Here is a 12,777-nt window from a genome sequence, read left to right on the forward strand (position 1 = left end):
ACTGGGCTAACCTGATTGGAGTTTTGCATTAGGAGAGTACCTCCTCACACAAGCCACAGACCCAGAAATCTTAGCAAGGGGGTTCCAAATGGAACAGTAGGCAATCCACAGGCGAGCGAGCTGTGAGGGCACGTCACAGCTGTGCTGGGCACTGCAGACTCTGCGGTTCCAGAGTCACATAGAGACTGCCCGGGTCCTCCTCACCCACCCTCAGTGCAGCCAGGAAGTCCTGTCCCCTCCACGCACCGCAGGTCACACACATCCTCGGTACTGTTCCACAGCAGAGGCCCCTCATCTAATACACCGCCACACATTTTCCCGTCTCACTGATTGATTACCTGTATTACCTAAAGGCTACACAGCACCTCATGATGCCCCAAGGCATGGCTCTGATACCTCTCCTGGGCAGAAGGAACGTGCTTAACTTAACATGGGCTTGTCCACTTTCCAGGGATAGAAACTCAGGGGTGCTCGGCAGCTTGCTCAAGGCTATCTAAACGGTTAGTGGCTAGGCCAGGGTCAGCCCCCACTGACCACTGCGGCCAGGACTGTCCACCTTGCACCACGTGTTACTAGACAGGTGCCTGCAGATATGCACCTGTGTGTGGACTGCTGGGGTTTAGCACGAGGCCTGTTGGTGCTTCTTAGAACTGCTCCAACCCAAAGCTTGCTTGGCCCTTAGTGGTCACCCAGGATCATCATCGATTGCTACAAGCTTTGGAGCTGCCATTTGTTTATAGGCAAAGCATAGCAAAATCTGTTACGCACGCCATCTCATTTTAACCCTCAAAAGGACCACTGTGAGTTCACACTGCAAGCTCATCTTCAGGTCAAGGGAATGCACTGGTATGGTGACCTGTCCCTGGCTTTGAAGCTAGTGCCCCACCTCAGGCCAGTGTCCCCAAAGGGCTCATGGGAGATGAAGACACTAGCTACGTGAACCTGGCAAAGTTACCTAGCTTTCGTCTCCGTTCCCTTGTCTGTATGCTGACGATGACAAACAGCTCCCACTGTGCAGGGTGGCTGTAAAGATAAAGGGAGCTAATGACTGGTAGCCTCAGGCAACCAGAGGCGAGCAATATCCCACAACCCTGCCGCTTTTACTCCCTCTGGCCAGTATTCTCTACACAACACACTAGCACAACCATCTCAGCGGGTGTGGCTGGAGCGGTGCTTGCAATCCCAGCACTGAGGAGGAGAGGCAGGAGGATAACTGCACGTTCAATGCCAGCCTGTTCCACACGTCAAGTATCAGGCCAGCAGAGCCGAGCTCCGCAGAACAGTTCATATGCAAGGTAGATGGTATTAAGCATCTTAAGTAGAGACAACCAAGTAGACGGGAGGATTATACGTGGATGCAAATACTATGCCATCTTCTTTGCTTATTTTGAGACAGGGTCTCATGTATCCCAGACCTTGGCTGATAAAGGATGGTTTTAAACTCCTTTTTTTATTTTTTATTTTTATTTATTTATTTATTTTGTTTTGGTTTTTCGAGACAGGGTCTCTCTGTGTAAGCCTTGGCTGTCCTGGACTCACTTTGTAGACCAGGCTGGCCTCGAACTCACAGCGATCCGCCCGCCTCTGCCTCCCGAGTGCTGGGATTAAAGGCGTGCGCCACCACGCCCGGCCTTTTTTTTATTAAAACTATTTAATTTTATCTTATGTGCATTGGTGTGAGGGTGTCAGAGCCATTGGAATTGGAATTACAGACAGCTATGAGCTGTCATGTGGTTGCTGGGAATTGAACCTGGGTCCTTTGGAAGAGCAGACAGTGCTCTTAACCGCTGAGCCATCTCTCCAGCCCCTTGAACTCTTTCTTTATTCTACCGCCCCCAGCTCCATCCCCAGTGCTGGGATTATAGAAATACATCCCCAGACACAACTTACTAGTGTATTTGTACCAGTATAAAATGTTATGTTTTATATAAGCAACTTGAGCGCTCAGGGGTTCTCCTACCCAAGGAGCATTCTAGAACCAGCTCCTCATGGGTGCTCGTGTCCATGGCTGCATCCACCCTTGGAACTTAGCCCTGGAAACCTGTAAGGAAAGTGATGAAGGGGGAAAAATAGGGAGGGGGTGCTGAATTTGGGCTACAAAGTGAGTCCAGGACAGCCAAGGCTAACACAGAGAGACACTGTCTCAAAAAACAAAATAAATAAATAAATATACAAATAAATGGTGTTGGTGGCACGTGTCTTTGACACCGGTACTCTAGAGGGTGCATCCAGAAGGCCATGAATTTGAAATTAGTTTGGGCCATACAATGAGATTTTTCTAGAACAAACAAAGCTATTCTTCCTGGAGTCTCTGCTCTCAAGAAAGAAGCCATCCTTGGAGCTGAGGACAACGCTCATACCGTGACTTTGGGAACCCTCACAGTTTGCCTGTGAGTTTCGAGAGGATTTATATACATCGTCTCGTTTAATTATATCCGCAAAGCTACCCACAGCAGGCCACAGAAAGTATTCATAGTCTTCCGGTTTTACAGAGAAGGAAACTGAGACAGAGAGAGAGAGAGAGAAACCTTGCTCAAGGTCACACAGGTTGTAAGCAAAAAGTCACACAGGTTGTAAGCGACGGAGCCCGGATCTGAATGCAGGTTTGGACGACTCTAGATCCCTAGTCTCTCTCTCTGACAGCCTGCTGGATCCTGCCCTGAGGAGCCTATAGCAGGCCAGCTGGTTACATAAATCACCACACAAACCCTCACGTGCTAAGTGTTAACTGTGTCACATCTGACTCCGCCCTTTCCCTTGTTCCCAGTTCCAGCAGTCACCAAGTCTGGCTGAGGCTTGCCAGCCTTCTCAAGCCCCTCTGGCTGCCAAAGGAATCCAAGCCCTGGCTAACACTCACTCGGGTCCAGGCAATGGCTTCCGAGCTCTCTCTTTGCCTTAGGTTTATCTCTTCCACCCTGCAGTCTCCCATTGAGAGTCCTCGGCACCAACTGCAGTTCAGTTCAACTCCTGGGATGAAAATAGTCTTTGGAATCTGGGCCCGGTTGCTGGTGCCTGTAATCCCAGCACTCAGAAGGCTGGGGCAGGAGGGCAGCAGGGAGTTGAGGGCCACTCTGGGCTATATCGTGAGACTCTGCCTCAAAAACACAAAAGCTAGGGTGTGCCAGATACCTCAGAAGGCAAAGGCACTTGCCACAGCACACAAGCCTGGAGCCCTGGGCCCCGGGATCTACATGGTACAAGTGGAGAACCCACTCTTGCGAGCTCTCCTCTGAACTCTCCACGTACCCTGTGGCGTGGGGTCACACACAAAATAAGTGCAATTCAAGAAAAACAGGGCTGGGAGACAGTTCTGCGAGCAATAGTGCTTGAGTTCAAATCCCTAGCACCCACATAAAAAGCTGGGGCGTGGCTCTGTGCCCATCACCCCAGCACTGACGGGGCAAAGACAGGCTGAGGGCTCCCTGGCTGCTCGTGCTAGCCAAAATGGCAACATTCTGGGTCAATGTCAGGTCCTTTCTCCAGCCAATGAGGCAGAAGGCAACAGAAGGCAAAGCAATGTCTTGCTCGGGCCTCCGCGTGTGCAGTGGACACTTGTATCCCCACATTCAAGTGCATCACGCGCACACACACACACATGTGCACGCACACACACACACACACCCCTCGGCTGGGCCTGAACTAAACTGCATCTCCTCCCTTGTCCTGTATGACCCATGAGACAAGGACAGTCTGATGAACCAAGAGTCAGTGCCCCACAGCCAGCACCCACAAGACAAAGCCACTGACACTCAGGCTCCCACACCCTTGAGAGCACTGCCTCTTCAAAAGAGAACTGGTCTTCAAAAAAATAGATTGGGGCCGGGCGTGGCAGTGCACGTCTTCAATCCCAGCACTCGGGAGGCAGAGGCAGGCAGGTTACCGTGAGTTCGAGGCCAGCCAGGTCTACAAAGGGAGTCCAGGACAGCCAAGGCTACACAGAGAAACCCTGTCTCTAAAAAACAAAACCAAAAACCAAAAAATAGATTGGTGAAGGGCTGGAGCAATGGCTCTTGAAGAAGACCCAGGTTCCATTCCCCAGCACCCACAAGTCACAGGCTCAGGGCCATTCATAAGTCCAGCCGGAGAGGATCCAACACCATTTTCTGACCTCCTCAGGCCCCAGGCGCAAACATGGCATACAGGCATACATATGGGGGGGGGAACTCATACACATAAATAAACCTTTTTTTTTTAAGTTAAAATTTAGCCCCCAGCAGGGTGGCACAGGCCTTTAATCCCAGCACTGAGGAGGCAGAGGCAGGTGGATCGCTGTGAGTTCGAGGCCAGACTGAACTACAAAGAGAGTCCAGGACAGCCAAGGCTACACAGAGAGACCCTGTCTCCGTGGGTGTGGGGTGTGTGTGTGGGGTTAGTTTTGGTGAGTCAGGTGTGATAAGCCCATAATCCCAGTAGCCAGGAAGTTGAGGCAAGAAGATTGCCAAAAATTAGAGGTTGGTCTTGGCTACAGAGTGTGTGTGACCCTGTCAGGGAAAAGAAAAAAACAAAACAAAACAAAACAAAAAACGGTGGTGTTGTGTTGTCCTGTGCATGCTGGGTGCTCCATCAGCACCGTACCACACGCAATGCAGAGCCTGACGGCCTCTCATACCCAAGGGACTTGGGGCGAAGGACTTAGCTTCCCTGGGTTTCAGCTGCTTGGCCTGGATAAGTGAGGTCGTCAGCGTGCCAGAGCAAGGAACGGATGAGTGGCGGTACATAAAAGCCCGGGAACAGCGCCTGCACAGTTAGTGCAAGCCAACTGTTTATGACTACTGTTACTAGTGAGACGGGGGCCTGGGGGTTCTCTGCAGCAGCAGGGCTGGCACGGGCACACTCTCTAATTCGCTGCTGTATGGCAGCTCCACTTTCCGCACGCTGTTGGGAGTTCGGTAGGGCAGGTCACCAGCGCCATCTTACAGATGTGGAAAAGGACCCCCAGAGAATGTTCCAGTGAGAGAAGTTGTAGAGGCAGCAGAACACTGCAGTTCCAGAGCAGGGCCCCTGTCTCTCTCACCTGTCCTACAGGCCTCATAGGCAGCCCACTCCAGAGGGCACGGCCATAAAGCCTTCCCACTCCCCTATGTACACACGCGGGCTACAGGGAGTGCACACCCCCCTATGTACACACGCAGGCTACAGGGAGTGCACGCCATTGTACACAAATGGAGTGAGCATACATGTGTACCGTCCACAAGCACCGGAGGGCCCAGGCCCCAAAGGTGAGGGAAACCTGTTCCGAAGAATCTGCTTAGTGAGCGACTTCTGTCCAAAGCCCTTCCACTGTCACAGGAGTAGGACTTCGTGTGCGTCAGAGACGCCCGCAAGGGGGGCAGAGAAAGGGAGAGGGCAAAGCAGGAGGAGGAGACCGAAGACTTCACGATCCCTTTTTCCATCTTAGTGACAAGAGTCACACCCGGCCTTTACATAAACATGGCCAAGGAACCACTCTGTCTAAGCTCACTTCCCTTGTAGGCGCCAGGACTTTCCTCTCCTCGGCCCTGACGTGCTGAGTGAGGGGTAAACACAGAGACCCTACAAAAGAAGAGCTGTGCCACCCACCAGCACCCATGCCTGCTGCTCTTGCTCTGCCTAATGTTTCTCTCCCAAGTCTCCTACATCTCCTGGGCAGCGCTACGCTCCGTCACACAGAAGGCAGGCACGCACGCACACAAAGCTTTCCACTGGTCTCCTGGATCTGAGGCCCACACTGCCCTTGTCACGCCACCTCCTCCCAAGTGTTTTCTGACCAGCTTGCCTCCCAGCCCAGCAGCCCAGACAGGCTCCCACAAACAACGTCACAAAAGAATCCCGTGGAGAATGTTGCAAACACGCAACCCTTCCTGTGCTTGGCTGCCCGTGATCCCACAAACACAGCCTGCACGTACCGCCCAAGGCCCGTCGCCTCACACCAGGCTTCACGTTCTCACGCTCCTGATGACCAGTGGGTCTGAGTTCCAGACACGCAACCCCTACGAAACTCACTCATCACAGACACACAAATCCATCCGCCGTTCTGTCCCCTACACAACTGGACCACACCTCATCAGGACTACAGAAATGGAACTCAGGCTTGGAACCTTCTGATTCAAATGCCCACAACTCCACTCTTCATATGGGCACCTACACCCTGCATTCTGGTGCCCACCATGACTCTCACTCACACACACACACACACACACACACACACACACACGCCCTCCAGAAAACAAACATTTATATGTGCAACACAAGACATACGTGCAAGGAAACACACGCTGGCAAAAACTATACACACAAGCCCAGACACCACACTTGAGGTATCTGTCACCTAAAGCCACAGAGCCATGTCTTGAAATTCTGTACCTATGCGAACCCCTCCTCGCTTTCTATCTCTATGTACCCGAGAGGGCACTACTAGACCCCTTGATGCTATGCTAGCAATTGGTGCTGCCCAGGAGGGGCAGTTTACCTTGCCCCACAGCACCGCAGGAGGCACAATCTCCAAGACTCACGGCAACAACCCTGCCCCGACGGCGCGGCGGTTCCGGGGCCCTTGCTCGCACTGCGCACCCTGCACACCCCAACTCTGGGGCGCTCAGAGGGCCACCCCTCCCCCTCTCTGCCTGGCTCCTACGCCATCGCCCTCCCAGCAGCTTGCAGCGCTTGCCCCGGATCACACCCGCCCCGCCCCACCCCCAACCTGCCCCACAGAGGGAGGGGGGCATTGGGCTGCAGAATTTAACCCTTCGTAGGTGGAGTGACTGCGACCCCCTTCACGGCCCCAGGAGACCGAGTTCCCCAGCTAAGGTTCGCTGGACGCCATACCAGGGCGCCCTTAAGTTGCTCCCCAGCGCCGTGCGCGCCCGGGGGCGGGGCCTATTCCAGCCCCCGACCCCTGCGCCCCTAGATCAACCTGGAAGGGGAGCGGTCGCGGGGTGCGGCTCCTGCCCCCGCGGCTCCTGGCAGCAGAGAAGGGGCGTCCGTCCTAGCCCTGCCGGGTTCGCCCCGGGGCCCACCTGACTGCGATGGCGCCGCGTCCGCCGAGCCCGGCTCATCACCGTGGCCGCCCCCGGCCGCTTGGGTTTCGCCCTCTTCCAGCTCCGGCTCCGGCTCCGGCCCAGGCCCCCCCAGCGCCCGGCCCCGGCCCAGCCCCGCCGCCGCCGCCGCCGCTGACATCATCTGCTCCCCCCGCCCCGGTCCTCCCCCCCACCTCCACCCCCGGAAACAGTCCCCCCCCAAGCGTCGCCGCTGCTGCCGAGAGGAAGCCAGCACAGCGCAGCGGACACCGACACTGGGCTCTGGCGTCTGATAGGCAAGGCACGGTGGATCCCACACAGGAAAACGAAAGACTCGGGGCCACGCGCAGGGTGGACACCTTGCTGGGCGGTGGCTGGGCTGCACTGCCCTAGACCACTGGCTCGCTGTGGAGAGACTCACCCCCACGCCCACCCTCTCAGGAATGCACACCGTCCAGAGCATGCTGCGTGTGCACATTTGCTTAACACACACACACACACACACACACACACACACACACACCACACCACACCACACCACATCACACGTTCTTGGGGGCTGCAGACTTACAACATGGCAGATTCACAATTGGGCCCAGTGGAACCCTGGGGGCACCCACCTTCAGGAGTGCCTAGGGGCCATCACCAGGCCCACAGGCGAGGAAGGCCTGGACCGGCCACGAATGATCACTAGCGCATGCAGATAAACACCCAGCTTGGCACTGTGTCTCCACCAGTGGAAATAGCCACTTCTGTGTGCTTGCATATAATGCAGACGCCTTGCTGCCGGCCTCCTGGCAGGACACTAGCTGCAAACCAGGTGGGAGCCGGAGAGAAACACAGCATATCTACAAAACATATTCCTGAAACCTCAATGGGACAACCCTACAGACTCCTCCCCTGGGGCTGCAAAATGTAAACCTCTGAAGAGGCCTGGCATGGTGTTGCTGGGGAGGCAGAGGCAGGTGGATTTCTGCCACTTGGAGGCCAATCTAGTCTAAGCAGCAAGTTCCAGGTCAGCCAGGGCTGCTTAGTAAGCCCCGCTCCCCGCCCCCACAAAAAGAACAGCCCTCCCCCCCCAAAAAAAAACACTTCAGGAGGCAGAGGAGCAAACTCAAAAGTCCCCTGTGGGACACGATGGCCAAGCCTCCCATCCCTGGACTCAGGCAGCAAAGACAGGAAGATACTGCAAGCCCAAGGCCATGCTGGCCACTAGCACCTCCCAAGCCACTCGGAGCTGTACAAGCTACACAGCAACCCTTCTCCTAAACAGCAGCAGCAACGAAACACACACACACACACACACACACACACACACACACACACAATCAGTGAAGCTAAGCATGGTGCCTATAACCCCAAGCACTTTGGGCCAGAGTAGCTTGAGGACCAAGATTTCAAGGCCAGAATCCACACAGTACATAGGGAATTTGACACCAGCCAGGGAAAGGCGTTGTATAAAACAAACAAACAAAACCACCACCAACAACAACAAAATACCCCAAAAGCCCCGAGGGCTAGAGAAATTGCTCAGAGGTCAAGAGAGAGAACTGCTCTTTGAGAAGGCCAAGAGTTCGAGTCCCACCATCTACGGGCCACTCACAGCCACCTGTCACTCCGGCTCCAGGAGAGAACCTGGTGTCTCTGGCTTCTGCAGGCACCTGCATTTTTTACACACAACTTTACACAGAGGTATACACATAATTAACAAACAAAATAAAATTTAGGGCTGGAGAAATGGCTCAGCTTATGCACCCACGTGAACATAACTACAAACACTCTTTTTGTTTTTGGTTTGTTTGTTTGAGGCAGGGTCTCACAGTGTAGCTCTGGCTGACCTGGAACTCACTATTTAGATCAGGTTGGCCCAGAATTTACAGGGATCTGGTTCTGCCTCCCAAATGTTGGGATTTAAGGTGTGTGCCAACCCACCCGTCCACACACTAAACTCATTAAAAAACAAAAAACAAAAAAACAAAAAACAAAGCTGAGGCTGTAAAGATGACTCAGTGGTTAAGAGTACAAGGCAGCTTTCCCAGGTTCAACTTTCAGGACCCACATGGTGGTGTACAAACATGTAACTCATTTCAGAGGTCCAACATCATCTTATGACCTCTGAGGGCATCAGGCACATGCAAAGACACACATGCCGGCAACACACTTATGTGCACAAAATGAAACTAAAGAATAAGAACAAACAAACAGGGCTGGAGAGATGGCTCAGAGGTTAAAGGCACTGACTGCTCCTCCAGAGGTCCTGAGTTCAATTCCCAGCAACCACACGGTGGCTCACAACCATCTATACGGTGATCTGATGCCCTCTTCTGGTGTGCAGGTGTACATGCAGGTAGAATACTGTATACATAATGAATAAATAAATCCAAGCAATAAGCGAAGAGCTCGGGAGGCAGACAGCTCACTTGGTAAAGGCCTGTTGGACAAGCATGAAGACCTGGGTTTGAGTCCCAGAACGGCAGGGGCTGGGTTCCAAGTTCATATACTTTAGCCCACATAAAGCTAGACTTTTTGTTTTGTTTTGTTTTGTTTTGTTTTTCCGAGACAAGGTTTCTCTGTGTAGGCTTGGCTATCCTGGACTCACTTCATAGACCAGGCTAGCCCTGAACTCACAGCGATCCACCTGCTTCTGCCTCCTGAGTGCTGGGATTAAAGGCGTGCACCACCACACCTGGCTAAAGCCTCACTTTTGTAGTCCCAGCTTTTGTAATCCTAGCACTCCTACAATGACAAGATAGAAGGCAGAGATTGGGAGGATTCTCAGGAGCTCTCAGGCCAGTGACTCTGGCATTTGCAGAAGCACGCAGCAAAAGACTCAGTCTCAGACACAGTGGAAGGTGAGGACTGACATGTCTGACCTCCACTTGCTCACGGTGCCCCACGTGTGCCCACACCCACATGCATGGCACACCCACATTCACCCAGAAAGAAAGAAAGGAAAGAAGGAAGGAAGGAAGGAAGCCAAGTAAGGGTGCTCGCTGCACGCTTGTAATCACAGAGTAGGAGGAAAGGAGGCAGGTGGATCCCTGGGGCTCTCTGACCAGCTAGCCCAACCTACTAAGCAAGTTTTGGCCAATGAAGACTGCGCTTAAAAAAAAATTTAAAAAGTGGACAGAGCCTGAAGAAATATACCTAATGTTACCCTCCGGCTTTTATATTTATAGGGACATGAACCCACAGATACACAGAAACCGAAAAGAAAAAGTACAACCCTTGTAAAATGAGGCAAAACATAAACGAAATAAACCAAAATCGGTTTTATTACAGAGCTAGAGAAAGAGAGGAGCTGTTGGGGGGGATGGGGGAGAGGAAGGGGAAAGGGGGGGTAGGGGGATGAGGAGGAGGAGGGAAGAGGAAGGGAGAGAGAGAATGAAGTTGGGAGTCATAGCAACCAAGCCTGGAATGGCGGTACATACCTATAGTCATCCTGGGCAGCACGGTGAATTCCAGAGTACCCTGGCCTATAGAAAGAGCCTGTCTCTTTCCCCTCTCACCCTTAAAACTCACCCCAAACCAAAAACAAACAAACAAACAAAAACCCTAAACCAATCCCCCAAATAAACAAAGAACAAAAACAAAACAAAAACAGAATTGGAATTAATGAGAAAGTAGTCCCTGGCCCCCTCAGGAAGGTTCCAGGGAGGAACCTCACCCCCACTCCAGTCACAATGGCTGGAGCTCTGAAAGGGATCAGGCAACTGGACCCAGGAGGAGGGGAGGAGGTCCAACAAGAAGAGAAGGTGAGCACTGGGGCCAAAAGCAGCACCACTCGCTCGCTCAGCATCTGGGCACTCCCCTTCCCTGCCCTCCTCTAAACTTCCCAGTGGTCCTGGAGACACCAACCAATGACACTCATAATGGTGCTCTCAGAAGGCCCTGGAGCCTGTGACATTATATGGATTCATGGCATCTGATGGTAACACGCCCCCTTCCTCAAACTACTACTCAGAAAAACATGCTGCTCCGGGAGCTTTCACCCGCCGCCTCCCACTTAAGATGCTCAGGGCCCACGTTGTACCACCTCCTCCGTGCTCGGGCCCTTTCTAGCTCTTGTGAGTGCCTCTATTTATCCTGAAGGGTGCAGGATCTCGGCCTGGCACTTGCCCCACCTCAAGCTGCCCAGGCAGTGGCTGCCCTCGGTTCTGAGCTCGTTCCTCCCTTACAGGATGCCAGGAGTCCTTATTTCGACCTGCCTGACTTCACCGAGCCATCGCCGCCCTCCACTCCAGCCAGCCTCCCCTCGAGCCATCCCCATCGATGCAGGCCCTCCGATGCCACCAAGGGCCTGTTTGTGGCCCTGCTGGGTGGAGGCCTGTCTGCTGGCTTCGTGGGTCCGTTCTCCCGTATGGCTTACCAGACCTCTCACCTGCCCTCGCTGGAGCTGCTCATCTTCCGATGCCTCTTCCATCTCCCCATTGCCCTGTTACTTAAGTTTCGCGGTGACCCGCTGCTGGGGCCTCCCGACGTCCGGGTTCGGGCCTTCCTTCATGCCGTTCTCAATGTTCTCAGCATTGGCTGTGCCTACAGTGCGGTTCAGGTGGTGCCCGCTGGCAACGCAGTCACTGTCCGCAAGGGCTCCTCCACTGTGTGCTCTGCCCTCCTCGCACTCTGCATCGAGAGCCAGGGTCTCAGCGGCTACGCCTGGTGCGGCCTCTTCGGCAGCACCCTGGGACTAATCATCATCGTGGGGCCTGGACTAGGGACGCTGCAAGAGGGGACCACTGGCCTCTACACAGCCCTGGGCTACATCCTGGCTTTCCTGGGAGGTCTGGCGCTGTCCCTGGGGCTACAGGTTTACCGCTCTCTACACTTCCCTTCCTGCTTACCAACTGTGGCCTTCCTATTTGGCCTGGTGGGGCTAATGATCTCCGTGCCAGGCCTCTTTGTGCTGCAGACGCCTGTGGTACCCCACGACACTCTGAGCTGGAGCTGTGTGGTGGCAGTGGGGCTCCTTGCACTGGTCTCCTTTGTCTGTGTGAGCTATGCGGTCACTAAGGCGCATCCTGCCCTGGTGTGTGCTGTCTTGCACTCTGAGGTGGTGGTGGCACTGATGCTGCAGTATTACGTGCTCTACGAGAGGGTGGCGCCGACTGACATCATGGGAGCAGGGGTCGTTTTGGGCAGCATTGCCATCATTACCGCCCAGAACCTCAGCTGTGAGAAGGAAAGGCAAGTGGAGGACTGAAACCACACTTGAGAGCCTGGCGGGGATAGGAGACCGGAGTAAAAACCATGGGAGAACAAATGCCTGGGAAAGGCCTGGAGTGAAAGGGCCAGGGAGATGGCTCAGCAGGTAAAGGCTGGTGCTACCAAGCCTGATCTCACATGGTAGGCTGAGAAAACCAACTGCTACAAACCATCCTCTCTACACGTGCTCTGTGGCATGCTCGCCCACACATAAAATAAAAATATTAAAGAAAAAACAAAAAAAACAACTGGTGTGGAGAGAGGGCTGTTTGGTGGAAAGGGAAGACTTGAAGTACAGGAAATCAGGGAATGGAGTTTGGGCTGGGAACAGGGGATATGGGGATAATTAAGCAGTGACGTCTCAGACCCAGGGCACTGAGGACGCCTGGTAGTGGGCCGTGGCGAATAACCCCACAGGCGGGAAGGAGAAGAGCTCTGGGGATGAAGCACACAGGTTGTCAGGCAAACAGGCAGCCCTGGCGTAGGGGAGCGTCCCTTTCCCCCTGGGTGATGTTTTTCTCTTCTCAGTGGTGAAGCTCCCTGTCCGAGTGGTGACGTAACACTGACATCAAACTTGGAT

General features: G+C 53.8%; 2 protein-coding genes across 5 annotated transcripts in view; one reads left to right on the plus strand and one right to left on the minus strand.

Annotated features, from left to right (window-relative positions):
- ZBTB4 (zinc finger and BTB domain containing 4) overlaps positions 1–11,514 on the minus strand; it is an 18,516-nt gene extending 7,002 nt beyond the window's left edge. The window contains exons 1-2 of one of the 4 annotated variants that reach the window (XM_084764342.1): positions 6,996–7,154; positions 956–1,023 (exon numbers count right to left, since the gene is read on the minus strand). The gene's annotated coding sequence lies outside the window, so the exon portion shown is untranslated. Of the gene's footprint in view, positions 1–955; positions 1,024–6,448; positions 6,596–6,995; positions 7,155–11,376 lie in introns of those variants that run through there. The other 3 variants (XM_084764343.1, XM_084764340.1, XM_084764341.1) reach the window with 3 other exon arrangements.
- Positions 10,336–12,197, plus strand: SLC35G6 (solute carrier family 35 member G6). Its single transcript, XM_084764346.1, has 2 exons — positions 10,336–10,750; positions 11,176–12,197. The coding sequence occupies exons 1-2, from the start codon at positions 10,679–10,681 to the stop codon at positions 12,193–12,195; spliced, it is 1,092 nt and encodes a 363-aa protein (XP_084620472.1). The 5' UTR covers positions 10,336–10,678; the 3' UTR covers positions 12,196–12,197.
- Positions 12,198–12,777: the final 580 nt, after the last annotated feature.

Source organism: Acomys minous, assembly GCF_964271855.1.
Source record: "Acomys minous genome assembly, chromosome: 16".
In the NCBI taxonomy this organism is placed as follows: domain Eukaryota; kingdom Metazoa; phylum Chordata; class Mammalia; order Rodentia; family Muridae; genus Acomys; species Acomys minous.